This window comes from Cimex lectularius, unplaced genomic scaffold (genome assembly GCF_000648675.2).
Source record: "Cimex lectularius strain Harlan isolate CLEC.00 unplaced genomic scaffold, Clec_2.1 scaffold219, whole genome shotgun sequence".
NCBI lineage: Eukaryota > Metazoa > Arthropoda > Insecta > Hemiptera > Cimicidae > Cimex > Cimex lectularius.
The window spans coordinates 275309-295265 of NW_019392873.1; the positions used below are offsets into that span (position 1 = coordinate 275309).

Genomic DNA, 19957 nt, shown 5'->3' on the forward strand with positions numbered 1-19957 from the left:
CATTGACAGGCCTCACCTCCCTGAAAACAAAGCTGAACAGCTTTTGGATGTTAGATAAGGAATCTTTCATAATTTCGATACAATTATTTTCAAGCTTATATTTGACCTAAGGTTTCCGTAGTTTCTACATGATGTCAGCATATGCTTTATGGTGATTACTTCACCGCAAGTTGTGCATGCTGGGGAAGGTTCTCTGGTCATGAGGTGACCTTGCGTCAATCTTGTGTGACTCAGGCAATCGAAGGAGTTTGCTAAGGAGATCAAACGAGTAGAATCGAAATGTCTATTCTCTAACTCAAGGAAGGGAATTAGGAGGCTGATAGGTATCCTGACGGGCCATTGCCCACTGAGAAGAAACCTCTTCGTAATGGGTATTCTACCAGACCCCTTTTGCCGTTTTTGTGAAATAAAAGAAGAAACGGCACGGCACTACCTCGCAGAGTGCGATAGGTACGCTAGGTCTAGATTCGAGACTTTTGAAGGAGAGGACATCACCAAATCACTCCCCGAGATTAAATGGTCCAAAATCTTGGGGTTTGTGAACAAGTCCAAGAGGTTTACACAGGACACGTGAGCCGACCAAGTCCCGGAACTTTTATGGATGGGGTACGAGTCTACCCAGGCATTTAACCCCTCGGGCCTTGGTCGCCCACCCTGCATAATATATATATGACTATCCTAAGGGTAGCCAATACATTCCTCTTTCCGTGATCTTTGTATTGCCGTACCCCATTATTTGACATCTCGCTTAATTTCTATGCGTTTATTTTCCTCGATGTTGCGCCATTTCAAATGCTTGAAGTTCAAAATTTTTCCTCTCATATGTATAACGGATTCTACTGTTTTCTTATTCTTTTCCAAGGAAGTTTTGTATATTGAACGACTTTTAGTTTGAATCAGAAGTTCGATTGCAAAGATTATCAAAGCGTGTAATCGCTGCCGCTAACGAACACAATCGAGATTCATTAGCAGGTGATTCACAGTCAAGTGTTTGGGCTTCATCAATCATGGATGTTCGCTCGACGTTTTCTCGCGATGAGCCGTCGTATCAGAAGATCAGGAAGAATCACGCTTTTTTTACTATTTAAGGGCTCGGACGATTTATCAAAACCCTCCGGCTGTCAGACTTCAATCAGGGTATTATGGTAATTTGTTGATTCTATACAGTTTCATTCAACGTAATTATGGATGGGAAAATGTCAACCTTGAAATTAATGACGAAAATTATCCTTTACGCGAAGAAGTGACGACGCAGCGCCCATGTCGATTGCGAATGCCAATAAAATCTCCTTTATACATTCCTTCAACTGTCGCTTTTGTTTCACAACATGCATTATCTCATAAATATTTTAATATAATTGTTAGATGCATAATAAACATAATAATGATAACAATTAATCATTTACGGACTGGCGAATTACGTGTTCTAATTTTATTTTTTATCTATATTACAGTCAACTTTCCCTCTGCTTAAATCCACTTCTTTTCTTTTCCTGAGAACGGCATAAAAAATGTAGAGAAATATAATAGAAAATAATATTATAATAGATAATAGATTAATTAGATAATTTTTAATTGTAACAAATTATTCCCTTAATTTATTAACTTCCTAGCCAGCAGACCCCTTTCACAGAACAAAATTTAGGCGGACCCCTCGCATTTAAGTATTTAAAACTAGATACTTCTAGTACATGTAGTAAATTAAAGTTTTATAAATTAGCATTAGCCAGTCTATTCCTAATTAGGTGATGATCGCTAGGATAACAAACATTAGATTGACATATTAACTACATTTACAAAATCCGGAACACAAAAATCAAATTGAACAGGTCGGAATCAACAGTATGTAAATTTTCAATTACTTAATCTTTAAGTAAGGTATTGGTTGAGATAAAAAATTCAGTATCACGAGCGGGATTCGAACCCACGACCTTCGGCTAAATACGCCGATGCTCCACCATGAGGTATCGTGGCTGTCACGATATCTCAAGTGGTAGAGCAGCGGCGTATTTAGTCAAAGGTCGTGGGTTCGAATCCCGCTCGTGACACTGACTTTTTATCAACGGTCAATGGTCAAACGGAACACGAAACCTAACGGAGTATGTAAAACTCCAGCCAATTTCAAAAGTAATATTTTGAACGTTAATGTTTAATGGGATCAGTGAGATGGTTTTAGCCTGCACAATTTGGATATTTTAGGTTCAATTTGCTGATAGCTGGAGGCGAATGTCGGTTTTAGTATTAGACAGCTTTGGTATTTAGTTTTGGTGGCTGTATAGGTAGAAAATCCAGATTCGGATATGTAAGTTGTGACAAACGGACGAAGACGTTTTTCTTTTTCAACGAGCGGTTGAAAATTTTTGTTTTCCAGACAGAGTCAAAAATGGGGTTAACTATCGGACTCGAAAATATATTTCAAGGTGAAGTCTGAAGTAACGTCTATCAAACATTATAGATATAACATTGTATAGATAGACTGGTTGTCTTTGGCGAAATTGGAAACGGTTTGACTACCCATTCATGGTTTTGCAGCACAATATCTTGAACTTTTGGGAAGTAGTGCTCAAAAGATATCTCACAACTTCGAAGGTGTTCACCTATTTGATCAATCAACGGTCGCAAGCTCCAGTTTGTTTTCTTTTAAAAAATCATTTAAGGTAGGAAGCCAATCCATCTTTTCCTCTCAACTGAATCATTCTTTTGAAGGCGTGAACGTTGTGATTGGAATCGAAAAATGTGATACTCTCCCCTTGCAGAGAAAGAGTCATCTCATTTACTATTAATTAATATCTTATAAACACGACAGTATACATTGCCATTCCTCATCGCTGAAAACTTGGCCAATTTGAAATTGTGGTCCAACAACAGAGATAAGACTGTGATCGTGAAAGTGCTTTCGCACCAGACAACCACCTAACTTCTGCATGGTGAAGCTAGAAATGATGAAGGCTTCCGGTATCAACCCGTATATTGTGAAAAGTCTTGACTTCAACGGCCGTAACTTGATGCAATTAATAATTCGAACATATTCATCCAATTCTTTCTTAAAAGAAGCTGGAATTTGTTTCATAGCTAAAGCTTGTCTGTGGAGAACACATACTGCTTCTAAATAAAAACTTTCTATTTCAGTAATCATTGTTATTAGTTTTAATTTTATTTATTCGTTCTCCGTTTACTTTTGTAACTATTACATTTCCCGAAATTCGCTAGTTAGGGTCGGCGGACCACAGTTTGGGAAGCCCCGATCTAGATGTACTTACCGTTTACTTTCTTTGTAGCTTCTTTGATTACCAGAGTAATGTCAAGCAAAATAACCAATGTAACAGTCGCCAAAATAAAAATAATTGATTACATATTTGCATTACATATATGCAAATAAATTATAAATTTTATTCCAGCCAAAATACATAGTGATAAAAGTAAAGTTTAGCAAAAATGTTACAAATACAAATACTAAGTTTCTTTAGTAATACAACAGCTGCACTAAGAGGTATAGTCAAGTAAAGCGCTTTTGGTTCCAATATTGTAGTAAAATATAGATCGTATTATTTACATTTTTTACGAGGTCATGTCTTTGGCAAAACGGATCTGCACTAAACATCAACTTTTCTTGCCAAATTAGTAAATCCGACATACCACCATTTGTAATGACCAACATTACCAAGTGAATGACCATCTGAATACAGCCTACCCTGGGTAATCACAATAACGGAGTTTCTCGTTGATAACGTGTTTTTTTTTCATTTTCCAGGAGTCGCAGCTATCTTTCCCAGTACCGAGCTGGAGTTCATGCCGTCTTTCGAATCCAAAGCGCACACGTACAGGGTAGTCACAGGTGACATGGTCGTCTTGCCCTGCGAGGTCAACAATGTCGGTAAGTCCATATGTCAGTTTACCCAGTGAAATCTACGAAAGTACAAGTTTTTCATGATTGTATAACCTTCCTGTATTTTCTTTTGTACACTAATTTATCCTAATGCCATATTACCTATTTCCCATTTGTCCTTCGCCAACCGTTAAAAACACAGTTTTGTTTTTTATCGCAGCAGTAAAACAACAACTCAATATAAAATAGATAAAAACGTTTGTTGAAAAACTTAAGACAGAAAAACATTTAGACAAAAACTTTTACTAGTTATTCGCTGTTGGATGAAAACAGCTTTGCATTTGACATTTATTTGCCTTTCTAAAGCGATACATATTTTTTATTATATTATTACATATTATTTTATATTTATTTTTTAAATTATTTGTGTACTGGTCAGTTTGAACCTACGTTTTTATTTGTGAAAATTTTAACTCGGGTTTAAATTTTGCATTTCAGATAGGGCAACGACAATAATACTACTAATGGGAAATAATAATAGCAGCTGGAAAATATGAAACATTAATTAACCTACAAAATAGCTCTGAAAATAATCAATACATCTGGCTTGTTTATTATTTATAATTACTATTATATTATTATTTAATATTATTGAATATTTCTTTTATTCACAAGATTAAGTAAGAGATGTGCTTTTATTTAATCGACATTTTTTAATCAAACCCTGTTTCCCGAGGCATGTGGAGCAATCGTTTGTAATGATAAGACTTCCTCTATGAACTTGGGCCACAGATAGTGTCCTTAGCACTTTCACCACTTAATTAAATGAAAGGGCTTATGTATAAATGGCGTGAGGCGTTAACAATTCTGACCCGAATTAGTTCTTTCATAGCCCCAGTCATTTATGAAAACTTAAACCTTCGATTATGTTGTTTAATTAAATGCGTAGTCATATATGTAAAATTTTGGAACAACTTAGAAAGCTATAATAAATCATGGTATACGGCACTATTAAATAATTCAAAAGTTCGAGTGACACGCGTACATTTTATATCAGTGTAATTTATATTTATAAAGCACATAAGCACATATAATTGTAGTTATTAATTAATAAATTTCGACCTTTTTGTGATAATAATATATTAATAATAATAATAGAATAAAACAATGACGTGTTTAGTAAGGAAGCTAGGCATAAAGACATAAAGATGGGAGTGATAAATGTGTTTTATATTTTGATGTAATAGCAGTCAAGAGAATATATATATATATACTNATAGAGAATATATATATATATATATATATATATATTTATAGAGAGAGAGCATATATATATGTATATATATTCTCTTGATTCGTGAGGTAAATTTCTAAATCTCTAAGGAACGTTATCTAGAGTACTGCGGCTAAATTAAGTGTAATGGTCCCTGCTTGCAAAACGAAATCTTTTCTAGAAATTTGTACGTTAATTTTTTGTTCTGTAAAGCATTCTATTCTACTACAGTACAATATTAGAGATGGGACGAGTGATTATTTCTATTAATTAAAAGATAAACTGGAAAAAGTTTTATTTCTGAAAACAATTACTGAAGTCCTATATGCGCCGCCTCCTGTATGGCCTCTGATGGGTTTGAACTTATTAGTTCGGTTGTTTTGTTTGGTTTGTGCGACGCATCTTAGCAAGGTGTTGTTACCGTTGTTTATCTCCAACTTATAGATCCAAAATCTGATTTACTGCCCATTTCTAATTATGTCGGGCCGATGGATTATGACCTATGCGGCCACCGACTCCCCATCTCTACTATTGATATGTATATCAGTACGTAATCGCTAGAAGAATGAAGAACTAATGACAATGCCAACATTCTTATGTTTGCGGTCTACATCACTGTTTTTAGTGGGCACCACTTATTTCCCAAAAAATTGTTACGGTACAGATCAACCTTTTTAGGCAATAAAATATAGCATATAGCTCATTTGTTTTTGTATTTTTGTATTTTTTATTTAACAATTGTTACAATTCTTATGGCAATGGATGGAGCCAACTCAAAAACCTTTTTAAAAAATTCGAAAATAATATTAATAATAAATAAACCAAATTTTTTAAAAATAAAAAAATATCAGCGGATTTTTGCTATTAGTGATGTAAAAAAACAAATATAAATTTTTAAAACATCTTTTAATATGTATGATAAGAGACACACCTTTCATTTCAAACAACACCAGTTTAAGTTTATTTATTTACATTTTAGTTTACGTTTTATGTCTTCTACTTTCAAGGATTCATTTCATTAATACTGCACCTTTTATGTATTTCATAATTACTAAACTATGTTATCTCTCAATTTTTCCGTTAAATTTTATTACTATATCCATAAGCCAGTTGGAATGGTTTAATTTATAATCACATTAAAACATCTTCCTGCTTATTCTATTTTATTTCAGGGTGAACAAGGATTACGAAGGACAAGGTGAAGGCTATAAGATTTTACTTAGGTTTTTCTTTGTTAGGTCATGAAATTGGCACTGATTGTAGTTGAAATTACGCGACATCCCAAAATAATTTGCATCCTATTATAATGCTTGTATCTAAAAGCGATAATATAATAAATAAACCTATTTATAATTATTTGCATGCTAATAAAATCTTGCAGTTTATCACTCTCCGGCAATTTCATCATTATTGATGGCCTCCGGGGCTTGCCTAGGCTTTTAATTCTTGCTGACCATAATTATCAAGCATATTGCTGATTTCAATTAAGTATTGTTAAATTTTCAAAATAATAAACCTTAAAGTCTAGAAACAACTGAAAAGATAGAAAATTTTCGTTGTGTGATTGATTATTACGTCTAGAGTACAATTGTTGTCCGAAAAAATCCGTCGTCGTAGTGACCTATTATATGCGGCCTAACTGCTGTAAGCCCAGAGCAGGACATTAATTCCGTTGCATATTCCAGCTCATAACTTTCTGGTCTCACAATCGTAATTATACGTCGTTAAAATCCGCGGAAAAAGCCGAAGAGACAATGTGGAAATACCTTCCTTTTCACATCATGTCTGACATAATGACACGATTCAGCCCGCAAATAACGCGCATATAACAAAACTTTTCTACCGCAAAAATCCGTCCCGATCATAAACAGGTAGAGGGTTTCAAAGATGACAACATACAACAGAAATCTTCTATAAGAAAAATATATATAATAAATTATAAGGTACATATGTAGAACAAAGAGACAATATATGCTTCATAGTTTATATTTAAGATCCTAAGGAGAGGAGGGATACCAATTAGCAATCAATTTTCAATCTCAGTTGGTTGGTATTGGTTCCTCCCATTATTTAATATTAAATCTTATTATTGTCAACCTTAAAGTTCATTTTAATTTATTTTTAAAAATTATAATTTAATTTCACAACATTTTCGCACAGGTGCGTAACTCATTCTCTCAAATATCATCCATCTCAAAAACACATCAGACGAAAGCACTCACAAAAATAAATTAAAAAATAACACATTTGTAGGAAGTGGGAGGAATAAAGAGTATTTGAAAACACTTGCAACAAAAAAAAGTCGTTTTATTATTTAAAAATGTACAACGAGGACTGCACGATATTAAGCCGACACGAGTCACGACACTGCGCATTCAATACATAAAAATTCGCTCTGTCATGTGATCCTCTAGTTGTCTTGTCCAGCTAACTCAATTGATGGAAGCGTCCATTCTACACATATTACAACAAATCATAGTGAATAGAACCAGCCTGTTATCTCACGTTTCATTTAAAATTTAAACACAAGGATTCCGACATGTATAATATATTTTTAAGCAATAAAGCACCTATGAAACCTAAACCTTGTACTGAGGACACAGTTAACACAAAAAGACATACACTGGTAAAATAAATTCAGACTTATAAGCTTAGTGTTGGCGGGAGATAATGGTTTGGAAAAAATGTTGATTGATAGAATATTTCCTGCTTAACCTCATAAATGAGCTAAGAGAAAAGCAGTATAGATATGACCATTGGAATTGGCAACCGGCTGTCTCCGCCCTGGATCGTTCCTGCTATACTCGTCCTGGACGATTTCGCCATGCAATCCGAGTCGTCTAACGAGCTAAGCTCTTGAAAAGGATGTCTTCGCTGACAGCGCCAGTGAAAGATCGACATAGAAGTTCTAACCAATCAAGATCGCCACGGTCGATACATCGCTCTCGGAGGATCTGATTTGATGAAGATGAACCATATTTTCCCAACTAAGAATAGAGCAAACTCTGCCACTTAATTTTGGGCTAAAACCCGCATATATGTCGGGAATGTATAGAAAGCCTGCTCAATGGGTCCCATTTAATTGAAGAATAAGAATGAGGAAGGTCTTCTGCACGTATTAAAGCGGGGAATTCACTTACCCGATGGAACCCTACCATATGGCTACCCGACGCAAATGCAAAGCCCAATTTTTCATAACATTGTATTACCCCCGTGCACATCTGCCCGATGCCATGCAACGCTATCCTACTCTACGCACTGCGATCCCCACTGCCCAGATTTTCGTCGGGTAACATCGAGTACAGTCAAAGGCGAAAGAACCGGACACTCATACTCTTACTCAAACTACATGTATCATTGTCGTTACATTAATTACAACATACTTATTTTAATATAAACCAAATTAACTGTGATTAAAAATTAATTATTTTTTATTTAAAAGATTAATTTTAATGGTTTAGTAGAAAATTAATCAAAACACCGGAATACGATTTTTTGATTATCGTCGTTATATTAATTACAACATACTTATTTTCATGTACACCAAATTAACCGAGAAAAATATTCATTATTTTTTAGTAAAAAAACTAATTTTAATGGTTAGGTAGAAATATGATCAAAACACCGGAATACCATTTTTTTATGCAACGAGTTTAACTAACAATTTATTACACGGTTTTGCTCATAAAATTTAACTAACAATTTATTCCATGGTTTTGCTCATAAAATTACACTGTTTTCATCGAGTAGCGTCAAGGCACTCATATTTTTTGTAGTTTATTTCAAACTATGTATATGTAATTTTGTCGTTATATTAATTACAACATTCTTATTTTAATGTAAATCAAATTGAACGAGATAAAAATTCATTAGTTTTTATTTTAAAAAAATGAATTTTAACAGTATGGAAGAAAATTTATTAAAACACCGGAATAACTTTCTTTAAAACAATTAAGTTTAATAAACAATTTATTACAAGGTTTTGTTCAAAATAGTGCATTAAGAACAAAAGAGGCGTTGCGATTGCGATACTGATTTGTGATGTACGCTGTGTGTATGTACGTGCGCTTGACGTCGCATAGATGTGCACACCCTAAAAAAACGTGACAAGACGTCGAATAGCATCGGGTAGCGTCACATAGCGTTGCGGTAAGTGTGTTCCCGCTTAACGCCAACTGTATGCGATGGGGGCTGAAATGATTTAGCTGTCACAGCCCATGAAGCCTAACTTCCGGCGGTGGGACGTAAAAGACTCGAAATACCAAAACACCGAAGAGGGTGTTCTTTCGGCTTGCCATAAGTAATAGGCTAATTATATGTATGCGTGTACAGAGTTGACCTTGTAGAAATGAAATCAAATCATTCGTTCAAAACGTAAGGAAGTTTCTTACATCATCTATTTCTAGTAAACATATGCCCTTCTTTTAGAATTATTTTGGTTTATTTTAGTAAAGATATGTAATACCTCTTAAAAAATTACTGAGTGAAAAGTGACAATAACGGATTTCTACATTTCAAGTAAACTTGATGTACATAATATGTTACAAAATATGTTGACTTATAAGCAATAAATAATTTATTTAATTTTATTGTAATATCAGAAAATAACAATAGAATCAGAAAAAAATAATTGATTTTTATTTGAAATCACTCAGTTGTAATATTATAATATATTTATATTCTAACCTCAGTTCATAAAATATGAAACTGTTCCTGCTATATTCTAGCATATGTGAGGTTAGGGAGCATTGGCGATCTGGGTTTGCAGAAACGCCGGCCAAGCTATCTTAGACTGAACCCAGGATTATGGTCGAGGGGTGGGTTTTACCCCGGAAGAAATCTCATTAGCCCTGAATTAATATTCATTGCGGCTAAGATGAGATACACGGGTTAATACTTGATCAGCCCTTATCTTACTCTTGACCAAACTATCAGGACAAACGGCCGAACCGTCATAAATAGTAATGATAAGGGATGAATATGACAGAGGGGTTGAGTTTGGACTAATTAAGATGAATCGCCTGTCTGTTATATAAATCGAATCTATTAAACAATATTTATTTATAAACGGATACTATTCTTGTACAAAAATATATAAATACATTACAACTAATAATACATAAAGAAATAATAATAATTACACATAATAATGAATTACACATAATACTAATAATCATTACAATGTTTACACATAATGTGGTGTGGTGTTTTTACAAACATGTTTATACGGATAGAACATAAGGGAAAAATTTTATGTAAATACAATGAATATTTATGCCTACATTGTCGAGATTTATTTAGCGAATTGTGAAGTTAGTTCTGAAAAATATTAATAGAGGAATTAAATAATCGTAAGGGATTCATAAAGATATCATTTATCTATTTAACCATTATTCTGTGTAGGGGCGAGTTTTTCACATAGTTAATATTGGGGTATAGAATATAGAAGATCGTGTGGTGTCTAAGGTGATAATGAATAGTGGAGAAATTAATGTTGCTTAGAAGTTGTGGAAAGTCAATGTATGAATTAATAATTTTAAAAAGGTTAATAAGTCGAAGTGTTTTAATAAGTAAGTTCAACTGTGATTGAAATTGGTTATAATCGGAAAGGTTTAGTCCCTTTTTAAAGGTAACCATTCTTAAATATTTACTTTGCACTCTCTGAAGGTTCTGAATTACAGGAGCACTGTATGGATTCCAGACTGGAGTACAATATTTAAGTGAAGATCTCATCATGAGGAATATAATAATGGAATTTACTACCAAATCTCGTGAGATAAAGCCTAACACTTTTAAACATGTGGATTTTATTTTATCAGTGTGTATATTTTTTTATGTTTTATTTTATATATATAATGCGCTAGGCTATATTTTAACGTGGGTTAACCATCGGGGTGCCGGTGGTTTTGAAAAATGCACATTTGTAAGTATGCCCGCTTCGAATTCAGGGCTGCTGGATTCGAACTTGGGACCTTTACCTTACAGTGATGTAACGACATGTCAACGCCTAAACCGTAGCGGTCACCGACGCCCCACTGTATGTTTATTAAAATCTAATTTTTAATTAAAGGTTACACGAAGATCAATTGTGATGGTTTTTAAGGATAAATAGGAACTTTTTATGTTATAATTGTATGTGATACAAGAGGTTGATCTATTTTTGGTATTAAATTGTTTTCAATGGACTAATGATGATTTGAATTTAAGTTAGATTTAAGCAGTCGACAAACTCATTAGATTACATTGTTCTTAAAATTGATAGGTCTTCAGCAAAAATGAGAGGAATGGATTGATATATAACACAAGAAAATAGAATAAAAATATTGATCAATAGAGGTGAGAGATGAGCAGAATTTATGGAACACCAGAAGATACCTTAATTGGCTCAGTTTCATATTCTGTAATATTGATATTGTATTATAATAAATTTATTGATGACGTTAAAGGTGTTATTTTTGAAATAAATATAACTTAGGTATTTCAATAAACACAAGGTTGAAAAATTATATATCGAATTTTTTAATCATATAAAAGTATACAACTGATAGTATTGATAATTAAAAGCCTAAGAAAGTTAGTTGAGGGTTTTATTTAATTGAAAATCAAGCTGAAACCATTTTAATCGTTTTTGTTGGTTCGTTAGCAACTAAACATTTTAAAATCTATTGATACTGAAGGAAAAAAACTACCAACTATTCATTGTCCAGTTGTATTCAATTAACAAATTTTAATTTTAAACAGTTCTACTTTGTTATGAATATGGTGTGATCAAATGTTAACTAGGAATTTAATGTGGTTTTTGTAAAAGGAATATTTTGGAAGAGAAAATTTCACTCGTAAAATCCTGCGGCGAAGGCGGTACTCGTTACCGACAACCTTTGCAAAGGGCACCCCGCTGGCAAATATCATAGGGCAATTGTGTCGTTCTTCAGTTTTTCTCCCATTCGGCCTGGAATGCTACCTTTTAATTTGTTTGACACGCCCTTTTTATTCTAAGACTAGCGCCGGTGTTAACATTTCGAACAGGGAGGAATTTTTGGTAACAACACTTTTCCGAAATTTTTCCTTTTTATTTATTGTTTCGCTAGTTTAGAAACTGCGAGAAAAAAAACTATCCGCTTACAGTATCGTCCGTTAAACAAAATCTTACTCGTGAATGCGAGAGTAAATAATCGTCAGAAATATAAACCTTCTATGATACAGTACTTAGCAAACAACTTTTTAAATAATTTATTTACAGCCTGTACATATCCTTGTCCTTTTGGTTTGTTAATTTGTGTTTTTGCTGTTTTTCGGTGTAAACCTCTTACAGCGTTTGCTTTTATTTTATTTTTTATTTATCACATTATTTGTTTTAATAAATTTCTAAATTAATAATTTTTTTTTCAATCACAACAGGTCCCCTTACACAGATCTTTAGGTTTTACAGGGATTTTTTTCCCTGACGGTTTTATAACAATTTTTAAAGAGAATTTTTGGCAGTTAGAACTATTTTAAACAATATAAATAGACTATTTTGACTAGTAATAAAAACATGAGCACAATGAAAAATTAAATAAACAAGATTGTTAAATAGATCTTACTAGCTTAAATAGACCCGTTAGACTATATACCTTTATAAATCTAAACAAACATTTCATATAAATTATTTAAATATATACATTATAACTTAGACTTGATATTTCATATAAGTAATTCAATTTTATACTCATATAAACATGAGAATAATGAAAAAAAAAAAAAACTTAATTTACTAAAACATGCTAGCTTAAATAACCTTAACATTTATAACTTTAAATATAACTTCTCAAATATAATTTTCTCAAATATAACATAATTTAACTATGTGCATATATAACATAAAAACAATACATTTCATTTAAATAATTCGATTATATACACCTACAGTTATTAATAAAATTGACTAGGGAATTAACATAGTGATCATAAAAACATATGAATAACAAACTCAACTACTTAATACTACCAGTTTAAATACATGATTAAACCATATACATTTATTTTAAACTACCATTTTAAATAAATAATTTAACGATATACATTCATAAGTTAATAAATAAATAGTTCACTAAGAGTAATTAAATTTGTACATTGAAGTTGTTTATTTATTTACTTACATAAAACTAAAAGCCCTTGTGGGAATTTTTTATTATCGATGATTTTCATTTTGATTTTGTGAACTGTGTTTAGTTTTTTTTCATAGGCATATTTTATAAAATTTATAAACTCTTTATAATTGTGTTTGTTCTTTGTCAGTTCTACCAATTTACTTTCATCATCTATTTTTGTTTTTATTTCCATTTCTAGTATTCTTCTTTTATGGTTATAGATTTCGCATTTCGTCACAATATGTTTCTAGTTCCCCACATTGGCATAAATTGGTGTTTTTTAATTTGTAATTATATAAATATTTATTAAATTCTCCATGGCATGTTAAAATCAGTAGTAATGTAATTTGGTTGAATAAAATTCCTTTTTTTGAATCTTGATTTAAAAGCCTGTACATATCCGTAAACATTTTTAGTGGGTTTTCGTCTTTCCCTGGTGGCGTTGCCAGATGAATAGTCCGATTCGAGATTTGTTATGTGCGCACTTTGGTTCAGGGATTTTGAGTGAAAGCTGTGAAGAGTGACGTCGAATTTTTTGGGCACTCATGACGTGAAGTTTAGCCTCCACCCACACTTATTTGCGGTACAATAAGATCTATTGAGAAGGGCTGTTGCTTACCTTGTTTTAGGTATTGTACCTTTAATACGTAGGTCCAAACAATATTTTCTCATGAATATGTTCGTATTAACAAACTGTAATAAAAGAAAAATCATCCACATCTACACACAACATGTAGCACTAAACTTCACTGATTGCAACAATGAAAGAAAAGAAACAAAACTACAATGGATCCTAGCGATCGACTACGTTCGATACCGATGTTTCCGTTAATTTGGGTTGTGGTCAAAAGAACAAATACTGGTGTTGTATTGACGCCAAGCTTTTGCCAATTGTTATTGTCTTAATCAGGGCACTACAGAGACAGATAACAATTAACAAAATGATACAATTTTTTATTTCATTTTGGCTTTTCACAGATACTTAGTCAATATGCAAACAAATGGTTATACATCATGTCACTCATTTTTTACAACCTCTCCTTCACACACTTATTTTGAGATATATGATTTATGAAATACATAAATAAATAGTTCGAAACATAATCATGCTAAAAGTCATGGTTTTAACTTTGATGAAGTCAAAATCCAGACTACAGAGAAAAATACAGGTCGCCGCCTTGTGAAAGAACTGATGTACATCCACCAATAGCAATTCGTGTAATTTAAAAACTGTTATTAATGGTTTGAGTATAATATACAATGGAATTTTAGAACAGGACAAGCCCCCCCCCCCCATCGTGAATTTTAGCAATAATAGTTATTTTAGCAATTAAGTTATTTATAAAAGGATTATTTATGTAATTATTATGCATAAAGTTTAGATAAACTGACTGTGATAATAGTTGTTTAAGAAATCCTTGTAAAAAATGTTAGTTATTAGTTGGTGGCAGTGTCAAAGAACATCCCTCGTGTTACCAAGTAATGAAATTCATCTAGTATAGCCTATAACACAAGTATTTTATTTAGATAAAATTGTGTGTAATTAATTGAGAATATTAAAATTGTTCAAAGCCACAAATCTTGTGAGCTTCAAGCAATTAAGGAGGCCCTACTTTATGCCCGCTCAAATACTTCCGATAAATCAACAGTGATAATAATAACGGATTTCAAAAGGTCCTTGGACATAATACTACAAATAAGGGACATAATTGTCGAAATGAGAAAAAAAAGAAAAAGAAATAATGCTCGTCTTGTTTTGGATTCCAGCTCACTGTGGAATTTGTGGCAATGAAAAAGCGGATTCGTTAGCGAGAGAAGCAACCAGAGAATCTACATTAATAAATATCAGATTACCTTACTATGACTATTATCCTTACGACTATCTAATGGCCAAGGCGAGAGGCATGAATAGTTGGCAGACTCACTACAGTGAGTGTGCTAAGGGAGCTATACCCTGAGCCTGCATCTGAGATATATTAGACTGACAGACTGACGCAGTTCTTGGCCGATGTGGTAATAAATAAAGGGATATCGTGTCGGAAGCTGTTGTCAGAGTTATTGGGTTGTCCGGAAAATAATGCAGGATTTTAAGTTTTCATTAAAAAAAATCTATATAAAATATTCTGTTTACGTTTACAGGATTACTCATTTGTATGAATGTCNAATAAGTTACCAACACGTTGGGAGAAATGTATTGAGAGTATGGGAAATTATTTTGATTAAAGAACATTGCTTTAAAGTAACTAGTTTCTTTTTTTTTTGTTTAATACCAAAATCCTGCATTATTTTCCGGACAACCCAATAGATAAGCTGTATGGTGTAGGAGTAAGTAGGGGGAAACTGAAGTCTTTTAATATCGCAGACCTGATTAAAAGTGGGAGGCAAGAAAAAGGAACGTCTGGTCTTTAGTGCGAGAAATAGCTTACATGACAACTTGTTGTCCAAGACTGGACTTAAACTTTAGGCCGAAGCTACATGTATTGCTCTAGTATGACAACCTACGAGGTGTCTTTAGTATTAAGGGCGAGGGGTGAATTGCTCCAGCTGAACTACGAACCGTGGAGACAGGGTCGCGCCATCACCTTATTGCCATCAACCTTATGCAACCATAACTTCGCAGAGGACGCTTTTCGCTTCATGGAAGTGAGCCCTGTTTTAAGAGAGTTCCGCCAGAAGTACTTTAGGAAAGTGAAGCTGGATAACCAAGAAGTCATCACGATCCTTAACGGAACGGTAACTGGAGGAATCTTGTAGCGAAACTTCTTCATGCCCTTCGTTACGAAAAATATCTGATCGACCATTTCAAATTCTATAAAGTAAAATGTATTTTTAAATAACAAAAATAAGTTTATAAGTGTACAAGGCATCCAATAGCTTTTACGACATGTAAAGTTTATATATATACTCTTGAGGCGCAAGAGGTGAAAAGATGGTTGTTTTTTGTCAGATATATTATTTTAATATTTAATAAATGATATAAAAGTGAAAAAGCTTTGAGACCTATGCAGGGTTTTGAAGTTGGAAACACGTAATGGAAAGTTATACATTCCTGCATTTGATGATTAATTACTTTTTTGATCATTATACGTCAGGCTTTTTTGACTTAAATTACAGAGTCGTAAATGAATTTTGAAGTCACCTTCGGCAATGACTGGGTCTCTAAAAGTGGTTTTAGAGAATTTATGCAAGGTCATGAGTGAAGTGCCGGGGGGTGGGCTTTAAGGGAAAACTTGTGTATAATTAGAGTCGGTGCTATTAATATGAATAATTAATCGGGTGGCTAAGAGAGGTTCGCTAGTCCTGTTGTTGGGCGGCTGCTTAATAGATGTTGGGTCCTTTTGTGAATTATGGACTTGGACGAGAGTGAAAAGGGTTGACGTTGCATTTCTGAACTTGTGCACAAAATCAAGGAATAATTAAAAGAGCCGATCTAAAATTCCATTAAGATCGCCATCTTGACAGAAAACGAGGTCGATTCTTTCTGTAATCTAATTCCACATTTTCATTAACTTTTCAAATTGTGAATTCAATACTGGGAAAATGAAGAAACGAGAAAATCCACTGCCAGAACCTTTGTCTTAGCATATACAAGCAAATTACATGATCTTTAAATCTTATTGGTTAACTCAATTTTATCGCTTTAGAGCACCATTAGACACTCATTTACATGTAGATTTTAGTAAAATTAAAAATAGTTATTTTATAATATCTAATCTCTCCGTTTCTTCGGCGCAGCACTAGAAGCTCCATGCTAAGATCAATAAAGATTTTAATCGTATGTCATACGTAATGACGTCACAATGAAAGTGGATCGAACTCCTCCCCCAATCATTCTTAACTCGCAAACGTCCTGTAGCCTTCGTTTTCAAGTTAAAATTATACATTTTCCGAGTGCTGAAGAAAGTCGGTTCAATTTTAATTTTATTAATATTATTATTTTTGTGGCGAATTTCGTCTACATTTTTTTTCTAAAATGATCAAAACTTTCCAAAGCGTAGTGTGTGCAAAGAATATAAAAATGGTGGCTAAATATCGAGTTCTTTTCTTAATGAAACATTCCACCCTATACCATCGCTAGTATTTGGAAGTACAGCCATCTACTATGGGGTAGGGGGATCGTGATAAAAGCCATAGCTAGGCATAGCCTCCATAGCTCCATCGTTAGAGTAGGATCTTCCTTGTGATTTTTCTTGTCCTAGTTGCAAGAAACTGCACCTACATAGACCTTCACAGAAACATAAATTATGTTCATCGGTTTCCCCATTTTCCTAGCAGTATCTGCACCGTGTTTCTTCTATCTGAACTCCTACCCGGTGCATGTGATTTCTTAAGTGGCAATGTCCTGTCTGGAGTCCAACCAAAATACTGGTTCGGTTGCTATTGCCTTCCAGTAATTCTTTTGTAATTGTTGCGTGTATATATATATATATATATATATATCTTCGCTTGCCGCAAACCTGTGGTATTGTTCCACCAAGTTTTGGTCTCATTAAGGATCCATTAAGGATTTTAAGATGTATAGTCTTTTGTGGCAGGATGCTTAGGCAAAGAACAGTTCAGGACCCAGAGAGTCCATGTTGGCCCCCTCATTGGACAACATACTATATCTTCTAGAAAGCAAAATCGATATATAAAAATAAGTTTCTCTCTCTCTCTCTCTTTCTCTCTCTCTCATTTACTTACTCCTCACTCACTCACCCTCTCTCTCACTCACTCTTTCTCTCTCACTCACTCTCTCTCTCTCTCTCTCTCTCTCTCTCTCTCATTTACTTACTCCTCACTCACCCTCTCTCTCTTTTTCTCTCTCTCTCTTTCTCACTCTCTCTCATTTACTCACTCCTCACTCACTCACACACACACTCTCTCTCTCACTCTCTTTCTCTCTCTCTCTAAGTTAATAATAACAACAACATAGTGAAATTTTGCAGAGGCTTCTGTCACTGCTATGTATTCTGTCTTTATATTTTACTGAAGTAAATATTATAACTCTATTATATCCTCTCGTGACTTAAACATTATAACGCTATCATTTGCAAGATTAAATAAAGAAAAAAATTATGAAAAAATTTAACCATATTACATTAAAGAAGCGAATATGAAAAACAAGCGTGTTCGTTTTGACAACTCTTTATGCAATTACCAAAGATGAAGTGAGTCGAATGGGTGGTTTTAAACGGTGGGGGTGTGGGCTATTAGAGTAATTATGAAAAGTTTATAAACGTTCGGGTAGGCTCAGATTGTGAAGGAGGAGTCCTAATAGAGCTTCTTGAATGCATATTAATTCTGTCGGAAACCGCATTGGGTTGGAAACAAGTTTAGCGGGGATTTAACGAGCGAGCAAACTCTGAGCCTAATATCTCTTCCATTCCAGTCTTGCTCCGTCACCTCCTGCTGACACCGTTGGCGTATTGTCGCTCTCTCTCACTCAATCACTCTCTCTTTCACGCTCTCACTCTCTCTCTCTCTTTCTCCCTCACTCTCACTCTCATTCTCTCTCTCTCTTCTCTTCTCTCTCTCTCTCACTCTCTCTCTCCCTCTCTCTCCCTCACTCTCTCTCCCTCTCTCTCCCTCTTTCTCAATCTCTCTCCCTCTCTCACCCTCTCTGTGCGATATGGTTATGAGAAAGTAGTCCCCAAGTATTTCGCCAACTTATTATTAAAAAAAGTAGTATACCAGTATATTTTCCAGTAATGCAAAAATTTACTTACCTTAAGTACATGTAAGTACTGTTTTATCCCCAAGTTATTGTAATAAATCAAAACTCCAAATAAGTTTCTCCAAGTATGTTGTTCTGTACAACCGTCATGTGGGTAATGTTGGTTCAAAGGTGTACATGTGACCAAAAACATGGTTATGTATATTACATTCAAATCATACAATTTATAAGTAATACCTACACAAAATAAACAGGGCGAGATCAGAATTATGTGACTCGTGTTATTAGGTGGAATCGTATAAGCACGTAAAGGTGTGCACCAAAAATATTAATGAAAAGCAAACGCTGATCGAGTCCATTAGCAGACTGCTGAATATACCATTCAATTGCAAAACTCAATTTGAGAATTCGGTGATGTGCGATTTTTCCGTCAGTGTGTGAACATAAGATGAATTAAAGAATTAATGTATACCAAACATGGCTATGTTTTGCCCATGACATGGCAGATATGCCAAAAAGTATGTTTTGCCCCAAGCCCCCTAAATCGATATCGCTGTAATAAAATGATATGTTGAAATAGTTGTATGTTCCTGAAAAACACCTTAAAAACAATCTTAAAATAAGCGAACAACCACGATAGAAGATGAGAAGAATAAATAGCTAAGTTACTTTACAAAACTAATCCCCGCAGTTATTGTAATATGTAATTGGACAGATAATGCTGAAAAGTAATCGACCCAAGAACACGGTGTGAATGTAACACTTATTTTGGATAATTTTTCTCCCCAGTTCAAAACAACCAAAGAATATTTATCAATTAAAAAATATATACCGAAATTCCTGTTGAATGTATAAATAACAATTATATCTATTGAGAAGTAATAGGAGTTCATCGCTCATTAAGTTGATTTTATTGGTGGTTTAAAGTTTAAAACATGTTTAGTTTATTTGCAAATGTAATTTACTTTATACATTTTGCGCGTTTTATAGTGTTAAAATACCCTTCCGTCACATTTCATTCTACAGTGCAGCATAAAAAAGAGTGTTTTAGACGAGTTGGGTTAACGTCTGTC

The 19957-nt window shown here is 33.7% G+C and overlaps 1 protein-coding gene across 6 annotated transcripts in view; it reads left to right on the forward strand.

Annotated features, from left to right (window-relative positions):
- The window catches only part of LOC106667909 (limbic system-associated membrane protein), a 400209-nt gene that overhangs the window by 198278 nt on the left and 181974 nt on the right, over positions 1 to 19957 (forward strand). For all 6 annotated transcript variants that reach the window (XM_014396178.2, XM_024228913.1, XM_024228912.1 and 3 more), the window contains exon 2: positions 3752 to 3874. In XM_014396178.2, the coding sequence (XP_014251664.1) occupies positions 3790 to 3874 (85 nt within the window). In that variant the 5' untranslated portion in view covers positions 3752 to 3789. The remainder of the gene's footprint in view (positions 1 to 3751; positions 3875 to 19957) is intronic.